The sequence below is a fragment of the Primulina huaijiensis genome, chromosome 5 (assembly GCF_012295235.1).
Source record: "Primulina huaijiensis isolate GDHJ02 chromosome 5, ASM1229523v2, whole genome shotgun sequence".
Lineage (NCBI taxonomy): Eukaryota > Viridiplantae > Streptophyta > Magnoliopsida > Lamiales > Gesneriaceae > Primulina > Primulina huaijiensis.
In genome coordinates this window covers 2063814-2080303 of record NC_133310.1, presented here as the reverse complement: position 1 = coordinate 2080303, position 16490 = coordinate 2063814, and the positions used below count along the sequence as shown (strand labels likewise).

The 16490-nt window shown below is 35.8% G+C and overlaps 4 protein-coding genes and 1 non-coding gene across 5 annotated transcripts; 1 reads left to right on the top strand and 4 right to left on the bottom strand.

Moving 5' to 3' along the window:
• Positions 1 to 3426: 3426 nt before the first annotated feature.
• Positions 3427 to 5127, bottom strand: LOC140976266 (anthocyanidin 3-O-glucosyltransferase 5-like). Its single transcript, XM_073440283.1, has one exon. The coding sequence runs from the start codon at positions 4994 to 4996 to the stop codon at positions 3545 to 3547; it is 1452 nt and encodes a 483-aa protein (XP_073296384.1). The 5' UTR covers positions 4997 to 5127; the 3' UTR covers positions 3427 to 3544.
• A 1567-nt stretch (positions 5128 to 6694) lies between these two features.
• LOC140977740 (BES1/BZR1 homolog protein 2-like) lies at positions 6695 to 7844 on the bottom strand. Its single transcript, XM_073442480.1, has one exon. The coding sequence runs from the start codon at positions 7809 to 7811 to the stop codon at positions 6933 to 6935; it is 879 nt and encodes a 292-aa protein (XP_073298581.1). The 5' UTR covers positions 7812 to 7844; the 3' UTR covers positions 6695 to 6932.
• Positions 7845 to 8490: 646 nt separating this feature from the next.
• Positions 8491 to 12908, top strand: LOC140976265 (dolichyl-diphosphooligosaccharide--protein glycosyltransferase 48 kDa subunit-like). The gene is made up of 13 exons (XM_073440282.1): positions 8491 to 8855; positions 8972 to 9108; positions 9814 to 9939; positions 10308 to 10361; positions 10501 to 10614; positions 10788 to 10843; positions 10967 to 11008; positions 11475 to 11550; positions 11655 to 11726; positions 11887 to 12012; positions 12092 to 12196; positions 12487 to 12570; positions 12685 to 12908. Exons 1-13 carry the CDS (start codon positions 8570 to 8572, stop codon positions 12730 to 12732), a joined length of 1326 nt encoding a protein of 441 aa, XP_073296383.1. The 5' UTR covers positions 8491 to 8569; the 3' UTR covers positions 12733 to 12908.
• Positions 12909 to 13395: 487 nt separating this feature from the next.
• On the bottom strand, positions 13396 to 13467 carry TRNAD-GUC (transfer RNA aspartic acid (anticodon GUC)). The gene has a single exon. It is a non-coding gene; the product is annotated as a tRNA-Asp (tRNA).
• Positions 13468 to 13533: 66 nt separating this feature from the next.
• LOC140976264 (transcription factor AS1-like) lies at positions 13534 to 15197 on the bottom strand. Its single transcript, XM_073440281.1, has one exon. It carries the CDS (start codon positions 14904 to 14906, stop codon positions 13740 to 13742), a length of 1167 nt encoding a protein of 388 aa, XP_073296382.1. The 5' UTR covers positions 14907 to 15197; the 3' UTR covers positions 13534 to 13739.
• Between the last annotated feature and the right edge of the window lie 1293 nt (positions 15198 to 16490).

The following is a 16490-nucleotide window of genomic DNA, read 5'->3' as shown; positions in this document are numbered from 1 at the left end:
GATACTATATCCAACCCTACCATCTTCAATAATGACATAGCCTCCTACGTAAAGTAAGGCCCTCACAGTATCCATATCTGCATCGACAAATATGACATAATGTATACAATCATAACAAAATTTAATTATGTATTTCGTACACATATATTAAAACTATGACATAATGTAGACCATCATAATAAAATTACAAGTAGGCGTGATACATTAATTTTACAATTAATTTTTTCTTTCTTTATTTTATTACATTATTATAATTAATATACTAAACAGTGAAAAAGTCGTTAATATTAACTTATTCTCATATTTAAATAATATAATATACTTACATTTTAAATACGAACTTTGAAATTTTTTACACATATCAACAATTTATATTTATTATTACTTTATTATTAGTATTCGTATTAGTTATTTTATAATATATTAATATTAAAAATATTAAATATAACAAAATTATACATAATATTAAAATACAACCGAAAACAATTTTATTTATAATAATAAAACATAAATAACATAATTACAATATAAAAAAAATATTGAAATTACCTTTTCAAACGTGGTTGTACGGAATTTGTAATTTAATCAGCGAACGATTTTTAATATCTGCAATAAATTAAAAACATTATCATAAATATTATACAAAAAAATATTCAATATACAAAAAAAAAAAAGAAGATTCGACTGAGACTCGACGGAATTCTCTCAAATTCTAATACTCAGCAAAATTCTAAAAATTATAACTAACAAAAAATAACACGGAGCGAAGAAAAAATATATCTGAGTACGAAGAATGTCGAATATTTGTGCCGAAGGATTGATGAATAAATATTTGCGCCGATGAGAAAATGTCGAACACTGAGTGCAATTTATAGAAAAAAAGAGATCACGCGGAGAAAAAGTGGCCACAGATTATACACGGATTTCACACGGACAGTGACATGTCAGTGTCCGCAAAAGACTGTCCCGGATTCTGAATCCGGGACAGTCTGGCACGGATTCACCATGTGACTTTTATTTATTTTTTTAATGGTGAATCCGTGAATCCGTGCCACTCTAGTGCTTTTATTTATTTTTTTTGAAAAACAGATGGAATCCGCAGCAGTGTTCCACATATTGTACTATTTCCATATAACTTTTTTTTTTGCCATATTTTAATAAACCTTTTTTTATTTTATATTATTTTTAAAAAAAACCCTAAATAGTAATGCAGTATTATTAACTTATATGCCTCCGAATTGGCGTGGACTAATTGAATATGTGATATTCGGTTGTTGGTCGAATGATAAATTTAAGATTCTCGATTACATATCTATTAATTTTAATTTTTTTAATTATTTGATTGAACAAATTTTAAATAAAGTTTAAATATAATTTCAAATGAAGTAATACAATTTAATAGAACTTGTGTTAGATTTCAAATTTATTATGTATTTATGGGTATCATGATATTTTAAAATATTTAAACAATAGAATCAATTAAATTGGACTTTAAATCTTTCTTAAATATATTAAAGGTCATAATTAAAGGTTTTAGGCCAAAAACAAGATCTATAAATAGATCAATTCTCCACGTATCAAATGTATGTTCTCTTAACAATTTTCATTTTGCTTATTCAAGCTCTCTTAGCTTTGCACTCAGGGTAGCTTTTTTTTTTTTTTTTAAAAAACAAATTTAACATTCATTAAAAGAAGGGGTAAAAATGTGAATATAATTACATTAGACATGCCAAAAAGATAATAAAATTGTAACCAACTAAACTTCAAATTTACATCAATACATCAAGTACATGACTAGAATTAAGGATGCAACGAAAAGTCATAATCTGTATCTTCTTGATAGTCTCGTCCACATTTGGTTTTTCATTCTCGAAAATGGCTCGATTCCGAATGTTCCAAATGTTATAGATAGTAGCTGCACATGCCGTCACTCTCATCTTAGATATATAGGATAGAATTTCCCCCATAATTTGTTCTGAAAGCCTTCAAGATCGTCGTATGATAACCCATAGTCTTCACCATGCCGAGCCATTTACGTATTTCCTTCCAAATGCACAGCGAGATTGGGCACTCAAAAAAGAGGTGTTGGACAGATTCATCATCGGTACTGTTACATAGAATACACAATTTATCTGTCACATGCGGAAGTCTGTCTCTTGTAAGAAGCTTCATATGGGCAAACATTCATAGTACAAATCTGTGCTTAGGAAGAACACAATACCTACTCAAGAGAGGCTTCCATGGCCATCTCCTTGTTGAATGGACGAAAAAATCGTAGGCTCGATTTAGTCTTGCGCTTGTGCGAAACCAATTATCCAGTGTATGTGTGGCAGCATCTACAGAGCCCGTGCAACGAACATCTCATCACAAATGTTTAAAATATGTTTGATAAGTGGTGATTCATCTTTATGCCAACCCCAATTCCAAACACACTCAAATATGTTATAGATGTGATTAATCCATCGAATCCAAAGGCTCTCTTTCCTGAAATGTATTTTCCAAAGGGTTTTAGCAATCAGAGCCTTGTTCCATGCTTTCAAATTTTTGAGTCTCAAGCCTTCATCAACCAACGGTTTGCACAACATGTCCCACGCAACGGGAAGGTGCTTAGTTCGCCAAACAAACTTCCGACAACTGAACTAATTTTGATCTCTATTGTCTAACATTCGCTTGAATCTTCATAATTTAGTTAGCTTTTTTATTTGGCTACACATGCGTCATTCGAAATTCATCTCTCAAATATTTCTATATGTTGCATTTAGATTGATGAATTTGAAGTTAGGGATTTCAAATTCATAATAAAAAATTCATTGACATGTTTGGTTAAATTAACTTGATAATTGATTTCAAATATCATATAGTTAATTTTTGAATCATTATGATATATTTCAAATTCATAAACGAAGGTTTTTACAGCAGTACGATCAACTTCAATCAAAACGCAACCTCTTCAGATTCATCGAGTCAGTCGGGATCAACAAGCTCCTCCACCGACAAGATGGCATTCAACCTTTGCTCGTCATGTTGAAGTTATCATCCCTGCGCCACTCTCAAATATAATTAGGCTACCCAACGTTGTCCCCATATGATATAAATATGATCAATTCAAGATATTATGACATTTCATTATTTTTTACGATTATCATATTACTTTTGTGTTTGTATATAAAACAAATTATTCAGGAAAAAAGATACCCGTTTAATATAATAATATAGATATATTATAACGAGATTATATTTAATCTGATCGAATAAATCCTAAAGTAGGCCATTTACACCATTTTGGCTTCGTTAATTATTTTGCTAGGACATATTACCCACAAAAGCTTGCTGGTATACAGACTATTTAATTCGACCATATTTAACTTAAAAGTATGATTTTAATTCAACGTAATAGAATGCGGTCTTAATTAATATAAAGTTTTAGTCCATGATTTGCAAGTAAATTAAAAGTTACAGCGACACAATTATTAGATCAAACATCACAAACCCTGTGACAATATAGGATCATAAGATTAAAGCATACAAGACAGGATCATTATTCTTAATTCGTGGCATTCTTTTTGGCCTCAATAATTGACAGGATCTTGCGCATGGATGTGTGAGACGAGCCACCTTCGTTTAGGCCATTTGTAGCTCTAGTTTTCAATTGCATCATCCTATCTCTCATTCCTTGCCCATCTTTGTGCTCCATCAAAGTCCTCACCATCTTCTCTATCTCCTCCCTCCCCACCACTTTCTTCGTCGGCAACACCTCCGGCCGCACCGCCACCCCGAGATCCTCCACCAAAAAGGTGGCGTTCATCCTTTGTTCGGCATACAGCGGCCAAGCTATCATCGGCACGCCACTCACTATGCTCTCTAAAGTCGAGTTCCATCCACAGTGCGACATGAATCCTCCTATAGATGGATGCGCAAGGATTTCAACCTGTTGCCCCCACGTAGGCACGAGTATTCCGATATTTTTGGTCCGGTTCAAAAACCCTTCTGGCAAATAGTCATCTTCAGTCCCTTCGATGTTGTCGGGGAAAAACGCATCATTCACATGTCCTTTCTTCGGTGGCCGGATCACCCATACAAACCTCTGTTGGCTCAGCTCCAATCCACAAGCTAGCTCCGTGGTTTGCTCGGCCGATAGCACCCCACCGCTTCCAAATGACACAAAAAGAACACTATGATTGGGCTGTTTGTCTAACCAATCCATCAAATCACTTCGTAAACCGGTCGATTCGACGGGTCTCGTTAGTGGACCGATGGGATAAACCGGAGACTTACATACTGATTTCATAGCATCGTTTTCCGTGAAAGCTTGGAGGGTTTTGGCTTCCAAATCTTCACAACTGTTCACCAAAATTCCATCAGATAAAGATAACCCTCTCCCAATTCTTAGATACTCGTGATACTGTTGATCATCCCGGTCCATCATCATGTCCACGGCGTCCTCGTGTCGAACCGGTTTGCAACCAGGAATTTTCAAGTGCCTCGTTTCATCAACGAACAAGCCCTTTATTTGTTCGTCAAGAATCGGGAAATACACAGACAAAGCAAGAAACCATGCAGTAGAAGTACATAGGATGAACTTGGGCATGTTAAACTCAGCCGCAATTTGAAGCGAGTCAGTCCCGAAATAAACCACGATGAGGGCGTCCGGAAGGCGGTCCATGGCGGCGATTGCGGAGCGGACGAGGGGCACAGCTTCCCGCATCATCAAGCACATTTGCGTCATCATCTTCGTAGAAGGGTCTACGAGGTTTGAAATATCAACAGGAGGAAGCCAGATAATTTCGACGAGTCCCCTCTCCCTGGGAGGGTTCATAAGTTTGGATTCTGAGGGTGCGCCGGTTGTGACTAGAAGAACGGTGGAACGGACATGGTGTTGTTCGGCAAGGCGGTTGGCGAGGGCGATAATCGGGACAACGTGTCCCGCCTCGGGACTGGAGAGCATAACGACGTGGAGATTATTGGTTGAGGAGTTATCCATGGCTGACCTTTCCATTAACCAAGATTCAAGACACTTTCTTGCAGGGATGAACAACACAGCAACGTTTGACAAAAATTGTGAAGAAACCTCGGAAATAAACGCATGTTATTATAGTATTGAAAAGATTCCTCGTGAAACACTCATTTATTATTTTATAAGACATGATTGTATCTGAAAATGATATGCACTGACATTTCACACACACACATATATATATAGACACGAGAGTCTCGTTCTTTATTTTGTGTTATTTATATTTTCTTTTATATATAAAATATGCGTCAAATTAATTTATATATGAAATATAAATATCAAGAAATGAAATATAAATATAACTCTTATTAATATTTTCGAATTTAATGGATGTGTGAGAATGAAATCAGCATAGAACCTAACAAAAATATGTAAGCATAAAGTCATTCACATAAAAATATGAAAATTCCTTTTCTTTATCACTGGTACAATTAGGGGTGAGAAAAAATATCGAAAATTTCGGTATACCGACATTATCGTGCCGAAAAAATACCGAATTTATCGATTTTTCGGTATACCAAAGATTTCGGTACGGGACGGTAATAATACCGAATTTTTCGGTACGATAACGGTATGCAATTTGAAAATTTCGGTATATATCGGAATACCGAAATACCGAAAAAATATACAAAATTTTTAAAATATATAATATTTTAAAACAATAAATTTATAAAAAAAAAATTTAAAATGTAAGGTTTTTTTCGGTATAAAACAATATATACCGATACCGTACCGAAATTTCGGTATATCGTATAATTTCGATATAATAGATATGCTAGTTATATGTATAGAAAATTTCGGTATTTGGCTCCTTGTTTCACTGGGTTGACAATCTTTATTCCGTGAATTCCATCAGTGGTTTTTAGGAATGAGTCTAATGAAATTATCGAAATGTATTTAGTATTGTAGGCTTTGAATTTAAGAAAATTGTCTGATTTCTTACCTTTTCTGTGCAGAAGAAAAATTGTTAATTTCCTATGGTCAAATACATCATTTCAAAGGCTAGAAATTTTGTTACTTTTATTTGCTTATGGTAAAAAAAATCATATATCATTTCAAAATTAAAATTATATTTTGGAATTCTTGGTTTAGGCACATCATTTGAGCTAGATATTGTGTATAAACAAACTCGATTTCATATAGTGAATCAACAAATTTTTATATGAAAAAAGTTTAAATTTGTTTGGTTGGGATTTTAATAATGAATTGTTGAGCTTTTAGTTTTCTTACTATACATTCGTTTTCTTTCCCATTAATCCAAATTTTATGATCATCTCGACCATGTAGGTTGGTGTACTTTTTTATCTAATTCAATCAATTTAGAATCGTCGTTGTTGGAATCGAAAAGAGTTTATAGGAGATGAACAAATTCTTTGAAAATTTATGCAGATTTTAAAATGCAAGTGACCTCAGTTGATTTTTGTTATTATATTCTTAAAAAAATCAATTATTTCAGTTCGATTTTGGTTATTTTTTTTTAGAAAAAATCAAATAAAAAGAAGGGCCCGTGTGGAGAGTGAATAGTTTATTTTATACAACCAACACTACAATAATTCAATATAAAACTAACTACTTAATTTTAGAATAAAGTCAACAAGTTCATTCCAGAGCAATCTTATTTCACACTCCGTGTTACTTAAGTCGATATTCACTTAATGTATAAATTTTATTAAGATAAAATGGAGTTCAAATAATACCATTTTTTTTCAGAATCAAGAGTTTCCATAATACAAGCTTGTGTAGCAAATGTCACAAATTGTGGAAACCGGGTTCTTTTAACAACAAACAAGGGAAAAACAGTGTATTTCCCTGTGCACTCGCCTCAAGCCTAATACAAAAGATAGTTGTAATATTACTAACTAATGAAATCATTGCCTAACTCGTCAGACGAGCCATGTTTGTATCTGATCATCGTCGGCTACGATAATGCAGGTATGACACCTCGAGGCAATGCGGCACAAATGGGCATATCTTGCTGATCAGCACAAACGAATTCGAGACTATACGCACAAGCCTTTCTGCTCCCAAGTGTTAGTTCCAAATCATCCATTCCAACGTCATGTATTCTTTTACCCTCCCACGCGTTAACAGCACCCTTACCAAACTCGAGCGCAGGGCCGCATGACGTCTTTGCGGCTGCTCTCCGTCTATATTCACCACAGCCATCAAATGTATCTTGGAGAAAATTTGGGTGAGCCAGGGGTTTCACGAGGTTATAAGTTGGTGAAAGGGGAGGAGCCGAGGCTGGTACTGTCTGGAAACTGACCCAACGAGCAGCATTTACTGTGGAAAACTCAGATTTGTCACCTTCTGGAATCGGGAACGGTGTGAATCGGCGAGGGTGTTTTGGACTAGATGGGGCCGAAGAAGCGAAAAATGGGTGGACAAAAGAATTTAGTGGAACATTGGGAATGGATCTCCAATGTGGCTTGGGTATTGAAGTTCTGTTTGGAGAAGAAAGTGGAGGAGTAATGGGGGCACGATTTGATATGCGGAGAGGAGGAAGGGTGGAGGTGAAGGATGCTAATTTTCTAATGATAGGGAGATTGTATGAGGTTGAGTTTCCATCACAGCGTGATGGATTCGGAAAGGACGAGGATGTGGGGCTGGCATGATAAGAAGGTGCTGGACTGGGGAGTGCTGAAGAATTCGGACTCGGTTGGATTGATGGAGGCAAGCTCATACTGGAAGAAGGCAATGGTGTCTCGGACATTGGTCGATTGGATCTCTGTGAATGTCGAAGTAAATCAAGTGAGCCAGCAGTATGGCTAAAGAACAAGTATTTGGTCAAAGCCATTAGAGCAAAAGATAAAACTTGCCTACTAGTTTTCAACAAAACAATTGCAAAACATCATCACCTTCAAAGATCATCTTTTAGATCCTTCAATTTTTCAGGCTATAACACAAAGTGCAATTGATCATATATCAGTAGATAAGCAATAAGAAAGGCAAATTTACCTCCAAGAATTGGAGGCATAAAAATTATGTCGACAAAACATCGACAATCAAAATTAAAAAATATATATGTAACAAAATAAATTCATAATAAATTATCAAAATCGTAAAAAATTAATTTTAAATTACTAAAAATGTAGTTTATTCCTTATTAAATGTATCCTTTAAAAACAAATTTATTAACTCTATCCTTTCAAGACAATTATTAAATTTATACAACAATCAAAATAATTATTACATTTATGTGATATATTATGCTAACATATGAAAATGAGTAATGTCAAAATTAAATATTTAAATTTATGGTTATTTATTACAAAAAATAAATTGATAGATATACCTAGATATATACTTACCTGAAAATGTTCATTAACATTATTCCTTCTTGAGCATAATTTATTTATTTGGAAATCCATGAAAGTATTTTGATCTAAAAAAATAATGTCTGTAAATCTTTCAATCAACCCACATTTTCCCTAGCTATAAAAATGCACTCCCAAATTTTACCCTTATTCGTTCAATAACCCCCACGGCCACACTCCCCTTCTTCAACTATTCAAGCCCAAGTCTTCGCCCTAAACCCTCACAAGAACACATACAATGGCAGGGTCAAAATCCTCCCCCATTTTCCTCCTCGTTCTGAATCTACTTTCAATTCTACCTTTTCGTTGCTACGCATTCTCCCCAGAACGTCCCACCGATCGCCGCATTCTGGTATTGCTCGAAGATCTGTCGCTTAAATCATCACACTCTCTGTTCTTTTCATCCCTCCAATCACGCGGCTACGACGTTGATTTCAAGCTATCGGGTGATCCCACCATCGCGGTCAAGCGCTATGGCCAGTATTTGTACGACGGCCTAATCATCTTCTCTCCCTCTAGTGACAGTAAGTTTGATTTGTTTGTATGATGGGTGGATTAGTGGAAATTTTGATCGGGTTCATTTCATTTCTTTTTTTGGTTTAATCTTTTGGGTTTTTTAATTGTTGAGGGATTTGTGTAGGGTTTGGAGGGTCGTTGGATGTGGAGGGGGTTTTGGATTTTGTCGACTCGGGGCATGATTTGATTTTGGCTGCGGATTCAAATGCCTCCGATTTGATCCGGAACATTGCTGCTGAATGTGGGGTCGATTTCGATGAGGTGGGTGATTCTGTTCCTTCTTTGTTTTGGATTTTCTGTTGCAGAATAAGCTGGTGCATGAATTGTTACTTGAAAGCAAGCTAATGGGATTGAAATTCATTTGATTAAGATCCGATTTCCTAGAATTTTGACTCCTAATTCCGTGCTTATCATACCCCGCATACCCTTTTTGCAGCTACCAGGGTTCTTCAATGTCGTTAATTATTGACATTTTTTAGTACATGAACATACAATTGTCAAGTAAAGATAGCAATTTTTGCATTGCAATATACGCAGTTTATGCCAGTCCATATGCTAATGAAAAAAAAGTATTAATTTTATGTACTCGAAATGATAACACTGTTAGTTCCAACAGAAGAAAGATAATTCTTAAATCAACCTTCTTATTACCTTTTAATACTGGTGTCTTTGTTCCAAAAAAGATCAGAGAATAGAATCACCCGCTGACCCACAAAGGTTGGGCCTGGCTAGAAACCTCGGTTTTTTTATCATTACTTTGAGATAATCAATTGGAAAGCACTTGGAAAGGAAGAAGCATTTTTGTTTACTAAAATTATGATGCAGTGACAGGGAAGACTCAATTCCCGTTTGGATGTCTTTTGCTATCTAACTAGTTGTGTATTGTGATGTCATGCAATAATATACCTGCTAGTTAACCTGGTATTTATATATCTATGCTGTTTATGTGTTTGCACTATTGCACAGGGTCCCACCAGCGTGGTCATAGATCATTCTAGTTATGCTGTCTCAGACACAGAGGGAGACCACACGTTAATTGCAGCTGATGATTTTATTCAGTCTGATGTTATTTTGGGAACTAAAAAGATCGAGGTCAGATTTTGATAATTGAATGTCTGGTATAGTTTTTTGATGAACATATTCTGGTATCACGGACGTGCGTTTCTGGATTTTGTAACTTCCATACTCATTTGTGACTGTTTATGTGTCTATTACGATATTTCTGATGAAATTTTATTCGGTCTGATTTTTGGTGGAGTATAATGGTGAAGAGATGGTTATTGAGAGACATATGACTGGTGCATGTACTATTGCATATGCTGATTTCATAATTGTACATTGCTTGACTGTGTATCTGCCACCTGTGGTTTGTGTATTTATGCGTCAACTTTAAACTTATATTATCTTTCACAATGATTATCAGGAGCTTGTTTTTCTAACTCTTGGTATTTGCGAAACAGGCGCCTGTGCTTTTCAAAGGTATTGGCCATTCACTGAATCCAGAAAATAGCTTGGTAACGTGGTTTATTATTATGTTTGTCTTTGGGTTTTTTCACCTCTAAAGTTCATGAAACAAACCACAGAATGAACTTTCACTGATGATAGGTTTTCCGTGATAACCTTCTCCTCTGTTGTTCCCGATCCAATTTGTAGGTTTTAAAGGTTCTTTCCGCATCTGCTTCTGCATACTCTGCGAATCCAAACATGAAGTTGTCTAGCCCACCATCGCTTACCGGAACTGCTATCTCTCTAGTTTCAATTGTGCAGGCTAGTTATCCATTTTTCATATTTTTACCTCGATAAATACTCATGAACAATTGTGCTAGAATAGATTTAAATTTGCATTCAATATGAGGTTCTATTTTTTCCTCCAACATTTTATAAGATAATACATAAATCTCCAGCATATATCTAGCATAACGTGAAATTATGCATTACAGGCTAGAAATAATGCACGGATTATGATCTCCGGTTCATTAAACATGTTTAGCAACAGGTATGCTTTGCTGTGAAGTTTAATTTTATGATATATTCTGTGTCATTAATATAAGAAATAGTACTTGGAATTGCTCAAGTAGACTCCTTTTTGCAATGAGAATTTGTTTGTTTGTTGCACCAGGTTGTTCAGATCAGGGGTGCAAAAGGCTGGAAACTCTAATAAGTGAGTGGATTTATGTGCAATAGCACTGTTGATTTGTCTTGCGCGTTGTTTGCATTTTCATCTAAAAATGCAGGACCCGTTGATTTCTTTATGTAAATTGATGCCGATGTATTCATTTGACCTGCTTTCGCATGTCATATTACGAAGTTACGTTTTTATGCCTGAAGTAAGCATTTATACAGTCTTGTGTAAGTTTATGATTGTGATTTTATCAGAATCATGGAGTCATATAATCACTGCATAATGTTATTTGATTCGTAGGACACAAATAGAATTCCTGCCTCATTCTTGTCTTTGTTAGGTTATGAAATTGTATTGTTTTCCTGCAAATTTCCGTTAAGGTGTAGTTATTTGCAAGTTTTGCTATGAAGCAGGATTATAATTTTTTCCATCTGTTGTTCGTTATGTTAGAAGATGTTTATGTTTCTGCTTTTCAACTAACAGAAAATGTGATGTATGGGGACAGGTATGTAAAATCTGGAAATGAACAGTTTGTTACTGAACTTAGCAAATGGATCTTCCATGAAAGGGGTCATCTTAAGGTTATTTATTTCAGAATTCTGTAGAAATAGCATCCTTCAATTTTTTTGGCATTCATTTTTCCACAATCAAACAACTTGGAACTTTTTTTTCATTCTTGCCATAGTCTGTCAACATTAAGCACAACAAAGTTGGTGAAACAGAAGAGCCTCAAACTTATCGGATCAACGATGACCTGGTAATTCTACTTTTTCCCGTGCTAAACCCTGTTACCTTTTTGACTGCCATTGTCTTTTAAAGTCTACTGGTCAATAAAATAACTGACTTTCCTAATCCACCTGAACTATTTCTTCTGGAATATTACAAGATCGTTTGATGATTATGATAATATCTTCTAGGAATTTTCTGTTGAAATCTTTGAGTGGTCTGGTACTAGTTGGGTACCACATGTTGCAAATGACGTCCAAGTACAGTTCTACATGATGAGCCCGTATGTCTTGAAAACATTGTCAACAGATCAGAAGGTAGTTTTACCAATACATACGTCCATTAAACTCTCTAGTGAAAGTGTACTCATATCTTGTATACGTGAATTTGCTGCAGGGGAAGTATCACACTTCATTCAAGGTACCTGATGTTTATGGAGTTTTCCAGTTTAAGATTGAATATCAGAGGCTAGGATATACTAGCTTATCTCTTTCAAAGCAGGTATGTTTATTCCTTACTATTTTGGTAGTATTCACCTATGCGTTTTACAAACTTGCGATTTAGAAGTTAGAAGACAAGCTAAAATGATTACTGTTATATGTCGACAAAGATGTCAATTTAACTTGCAAAAAAACATCTTAAAATATCCAGTGAGAGTTATTCGCTGTGTGCTGAGAGATGCTCTGTGTGAGCTGTTTAAATTTTAGTTGCTGGAGTGTTCATCTTTCTATGTAACCATCAAAAAGAAAAAAGAATAGCAGCCATGAATGAGATTTTCTATTTTACTGCAGATTCCTGTTCGACCTTTCAGACACAACGAATATGAGAGGTTTATTGTTACGGCGTTCCCCTACTATGGTGCTTCATTCTCCATGGTAAACTCTCTACCTCTGTCTCTCTTAATCTGGGCTCTGTTATTTTCAAAATTTTATGCCCTCGTCGGCAATTGTTTGACGTTTTAACGTAGCTACGATGATTGATGTCTGCAGATGGCTGGATTCTTCATCTTCAGTTTCATTTACCTTTACCACAAGTAAAAGCTGTCTTCTGTAGACAAGCTTGCTTTTGATTACATTACCTCTTAAGTTCTTCTGGCCTGATTGTTGAAGATATTTTCTGAGGTTTATTGAAGGTCTAACTTTATAGATACCAACATTTATTGTAGCTTTAAGGACAATTTTGGATTAAAAATTACAGGAGTTTCAAGTTCTAACTCGTCGATTAGGAATTTATATAATTTATGTTCTATTGTTGAAATTTTCAAGATCAATATTTGATCACTAGTCCCTTACAACATGTTCACTTAAAATTTTTATTGGTTATATCTTTTACTGAATTTTCATTTTTTATATTAATATTTCATCAAAAAATGATTCCATTGGGAGAAGTTCCAAAATATGTTGCATTTAAATACCATATGATTAAAATTATTTAAAAATACTAGTGATTTTAACAATCAAAATGTATATGTATTATTATTTTATGTTTTTTGAAAATGGGTTGATAATAAAATTCTTATTATTACAAGACAAAATTAATAAATAATAAATTTATATTATGGTTAATAATATAATATTTATAACTCAAATATTATTTTGAAGAGAGCAAACTGATTAGTGTAAAAGAGATTGTGTGTGTTTTGGCTTAAAGGTTAGCCGCTGAAGTGATTGATAAGACCCATTTTCTCGTTTAAAAAATTTCGCCGTTGCCGGGGATCGAACCCGGGTCACCCGCGTGACAGGCGGGAATACTCACCACTATACTACAACGACTTGTTGAGAAAATTTCACATCTAATTATATTTAAATGTTTATCTCACTGTATCAAATTCTTTAACGACAATACAAACTCCAAGCAAATTTCCATTACAGCAGATCAATTCACATTGTGACATAAAGTGATTTTATTACATATCTCATAATATACGATTTCATCACAAGACTTGTAGGAACATATCGCAACTGTTCAAATCCTATAAAACACAGCGTATCAAAATCTGATAATCATGATGATTGGGACTGCAAAGTACAAAATCTTCTCTCATTTATGGGGCATTGTGGAGAAACCCATTAGAAGCATGTATCCCGATTTGCTCCAGCACCTTCTCCAGCTTCAAGTGTTTGCTGCACCATGCTTCCATTAGCCTCGCCTCTTTAGCTTCAGCGTCCCTCTGTAATGCGTTCAGTTGCTCCCTGTACTCCCCCTCCATTCTGCTCAAGAATGTTGTTTCCTCCTCCCTCATGCATCTTATCCTCTCCTCTATCTCCTCGGTCTTCTCCCTCCTCCGCCGCCCCTTCTCGGACTCCAGCTGCTGCTCCAGCCTGTTCAGTCTCCACGTCGCTTCTTTCTTGTGCCGCATCCAGTTTTCTTTCCCCTCTTCTAGGTCTTTGCAGAGTTGGATCAAGGTGCCCATCTGCTGAACCGGGAAGAACTGGGACTGGATGACCGTATCCGGGTGGGCCGGTTCGAGGACCGCCGGTTCGGAAGGCGAGAGCGTCAGGCTCACGGATGGAGATGGAGTGGAGGAAGTTGATGTCAGAGAGGACGTTGTTGTCGGCGTATTGTTCATATTCATCCACGGCGGAAGCCCAGCTCCTGTTCCGGAAACGGGATTCACCGGGTCGGTATCTGTGGCCGCCGCCGCAGCGGATCCGAGGGAGAGAATCGGTGGTGGTTCGGGAAGCGGGAGAGTCCCAGGCATAAGAATAGTGGAAGGAGACTGATAAGCGAAAAGCTTCGGCTGCACGTATTTCTCCGCAAAGGTCTCCAAGATATGGTCGTACTTCCCCTGAGCGGCTTTCTCCGGCGACACACTGCCGTTCGCGACGGATACAGCGGGGGGGTTGCCGTAATCCTGATTACCCTTCTGCGACTTCTGCAGCTGCTTCAGCTGCTTCTCCTTGAACACCTCCCACCACTTCCCCAGACGCTTGGCTGTGCGGCCGGGCACCTCTGCGGCGATCTTCTTCCACTTGTTCCCGTACTTGGCCTGCAGAGAAATGACCAGACTCTGCTCCTCCGGGGTCAGCGAACCCTTCTTTATCCCAGGCTTGAGGTAATTCTTCCACCTCTCGAGACAAGATTTCGGGTCCCTATCAAGAGGCTTCCCCATTTTCTGCGAGATGAGATTCCATTCCTTAGGACCGTATTGCTTGACATAGGCGCGGAGAAGTGCATCTTCTTCCGGCTGCCACCTCTGTCTCTCCTTCATCTCTTCACCATTTTCTAAACAGCAAACACCCCAAATCACCACCCTCAACTCCTCATTCAAAAAGATCGATTCTTGAGCCAAAGTAGAAGCGTGAAATATATAGCAAAAAGGTACTCTTTACTGTTTCCCCAAAGCACAAGAACAGGGGATGAAAAATGGATTATATAGTAGTTTGGGGCAATATAATAAGATTTGGTTAAGATAACAAGAGTGGGGACATCCAGAGGTGGCTGAGTGATGATTCAGAATTGTGGTGGAAATGACAGGACAGGGAGGGGGGCTACTACTAGTATAGTGCACAGTGTACTGTGTAAAAAGATGCCAAGTTAAATATGAGCTGTGTGGAAACACTTGCTTTGCTCCCACGCTCCAATCATTACACACGCCATAAATCAAAAGGGTATTTCAAAATATAAACAATTTAACTTAAGTTTGTTGGCCCCGGATGTGTTTTGGATCCAAGTTTATCTTTTTACATTTGGGTGGATTGGAAATTTCTCTTCCAAGTTTGAGACATGTTATTGTTTAGAATATGAAAATATGTTCTAAAATCTGAACTTGTCGATCTAGATAGACATGCTTTAAATTAAATGTCAAAAGCATTTGATTTAAATGGGGACGCGCGTGGATGAAACGCGAGAGAGAAGCGAGTAGGGGGGTGGGAGACGCATCAACGCATTTCTCGGATCTGTTGTAAGGAGACTCGTATTTATTGTTTTGGTCCCTGGAGGAAGTGGCGGGCCCCATTCTCATTTTTTGGTGTGTCGCGTGCACAATTACAAATTTCCCCCCTCGGGATTGGTATTTTAATTTCATGCCCACTTTTTCCTATTTCTCATTTTAATCAACATTTTGTTTTTGCACACGTATGTGATGTGCTTTTGGCATTTTATTTTATTTATATTATATAAAGTGAATATAGATAATATAATATAGAATCATTGTTTTAATTTTTTGAACTAGTTTATTAATCCGTCGTGGATTTAGAAAATATTTAAATATGAAAGTTGCAGACAATGAAAAAATATTATTTTTGAAATATCGATGGCACACGAAAAATCTCACTATTTTCTTGATGTGTGAGTTATTCCGATTACCAACATTTTCTACGTTTAGATTTAAATTTTCCTTAAATTTTCCGATAGGTTATTTGGTTTTTCTGACTTGTACCTTAATTTAATATAAATAAAATATATTTTAGTTATGTATATGATTTATTTATTGAGCTGAAATTTTATTAATATATAACTATTATATTTTAATATAGATAGAGATAAATTTTTCATTTTACTATGTATTTGCAAATATTTTGAAATAGATCATATTTGACTATGTAATTTATCATTTGATGAATATTTGTCTACATTAATTAGTATATAAATTTGATAACATATCAAATCAATGAATATTTGTCTAGATTAACTAGTATATAAATTTGATAACATATAAAATCAAAATCATAAATAAAAAATATATATACGATTTTTTTTCAAAATCGTTATGAGATAAATATACATGAAAAAATTACAACTCTTACTATAATTAAACCCTACTAGAAAGAATAAACATGTATTGATTGTGATT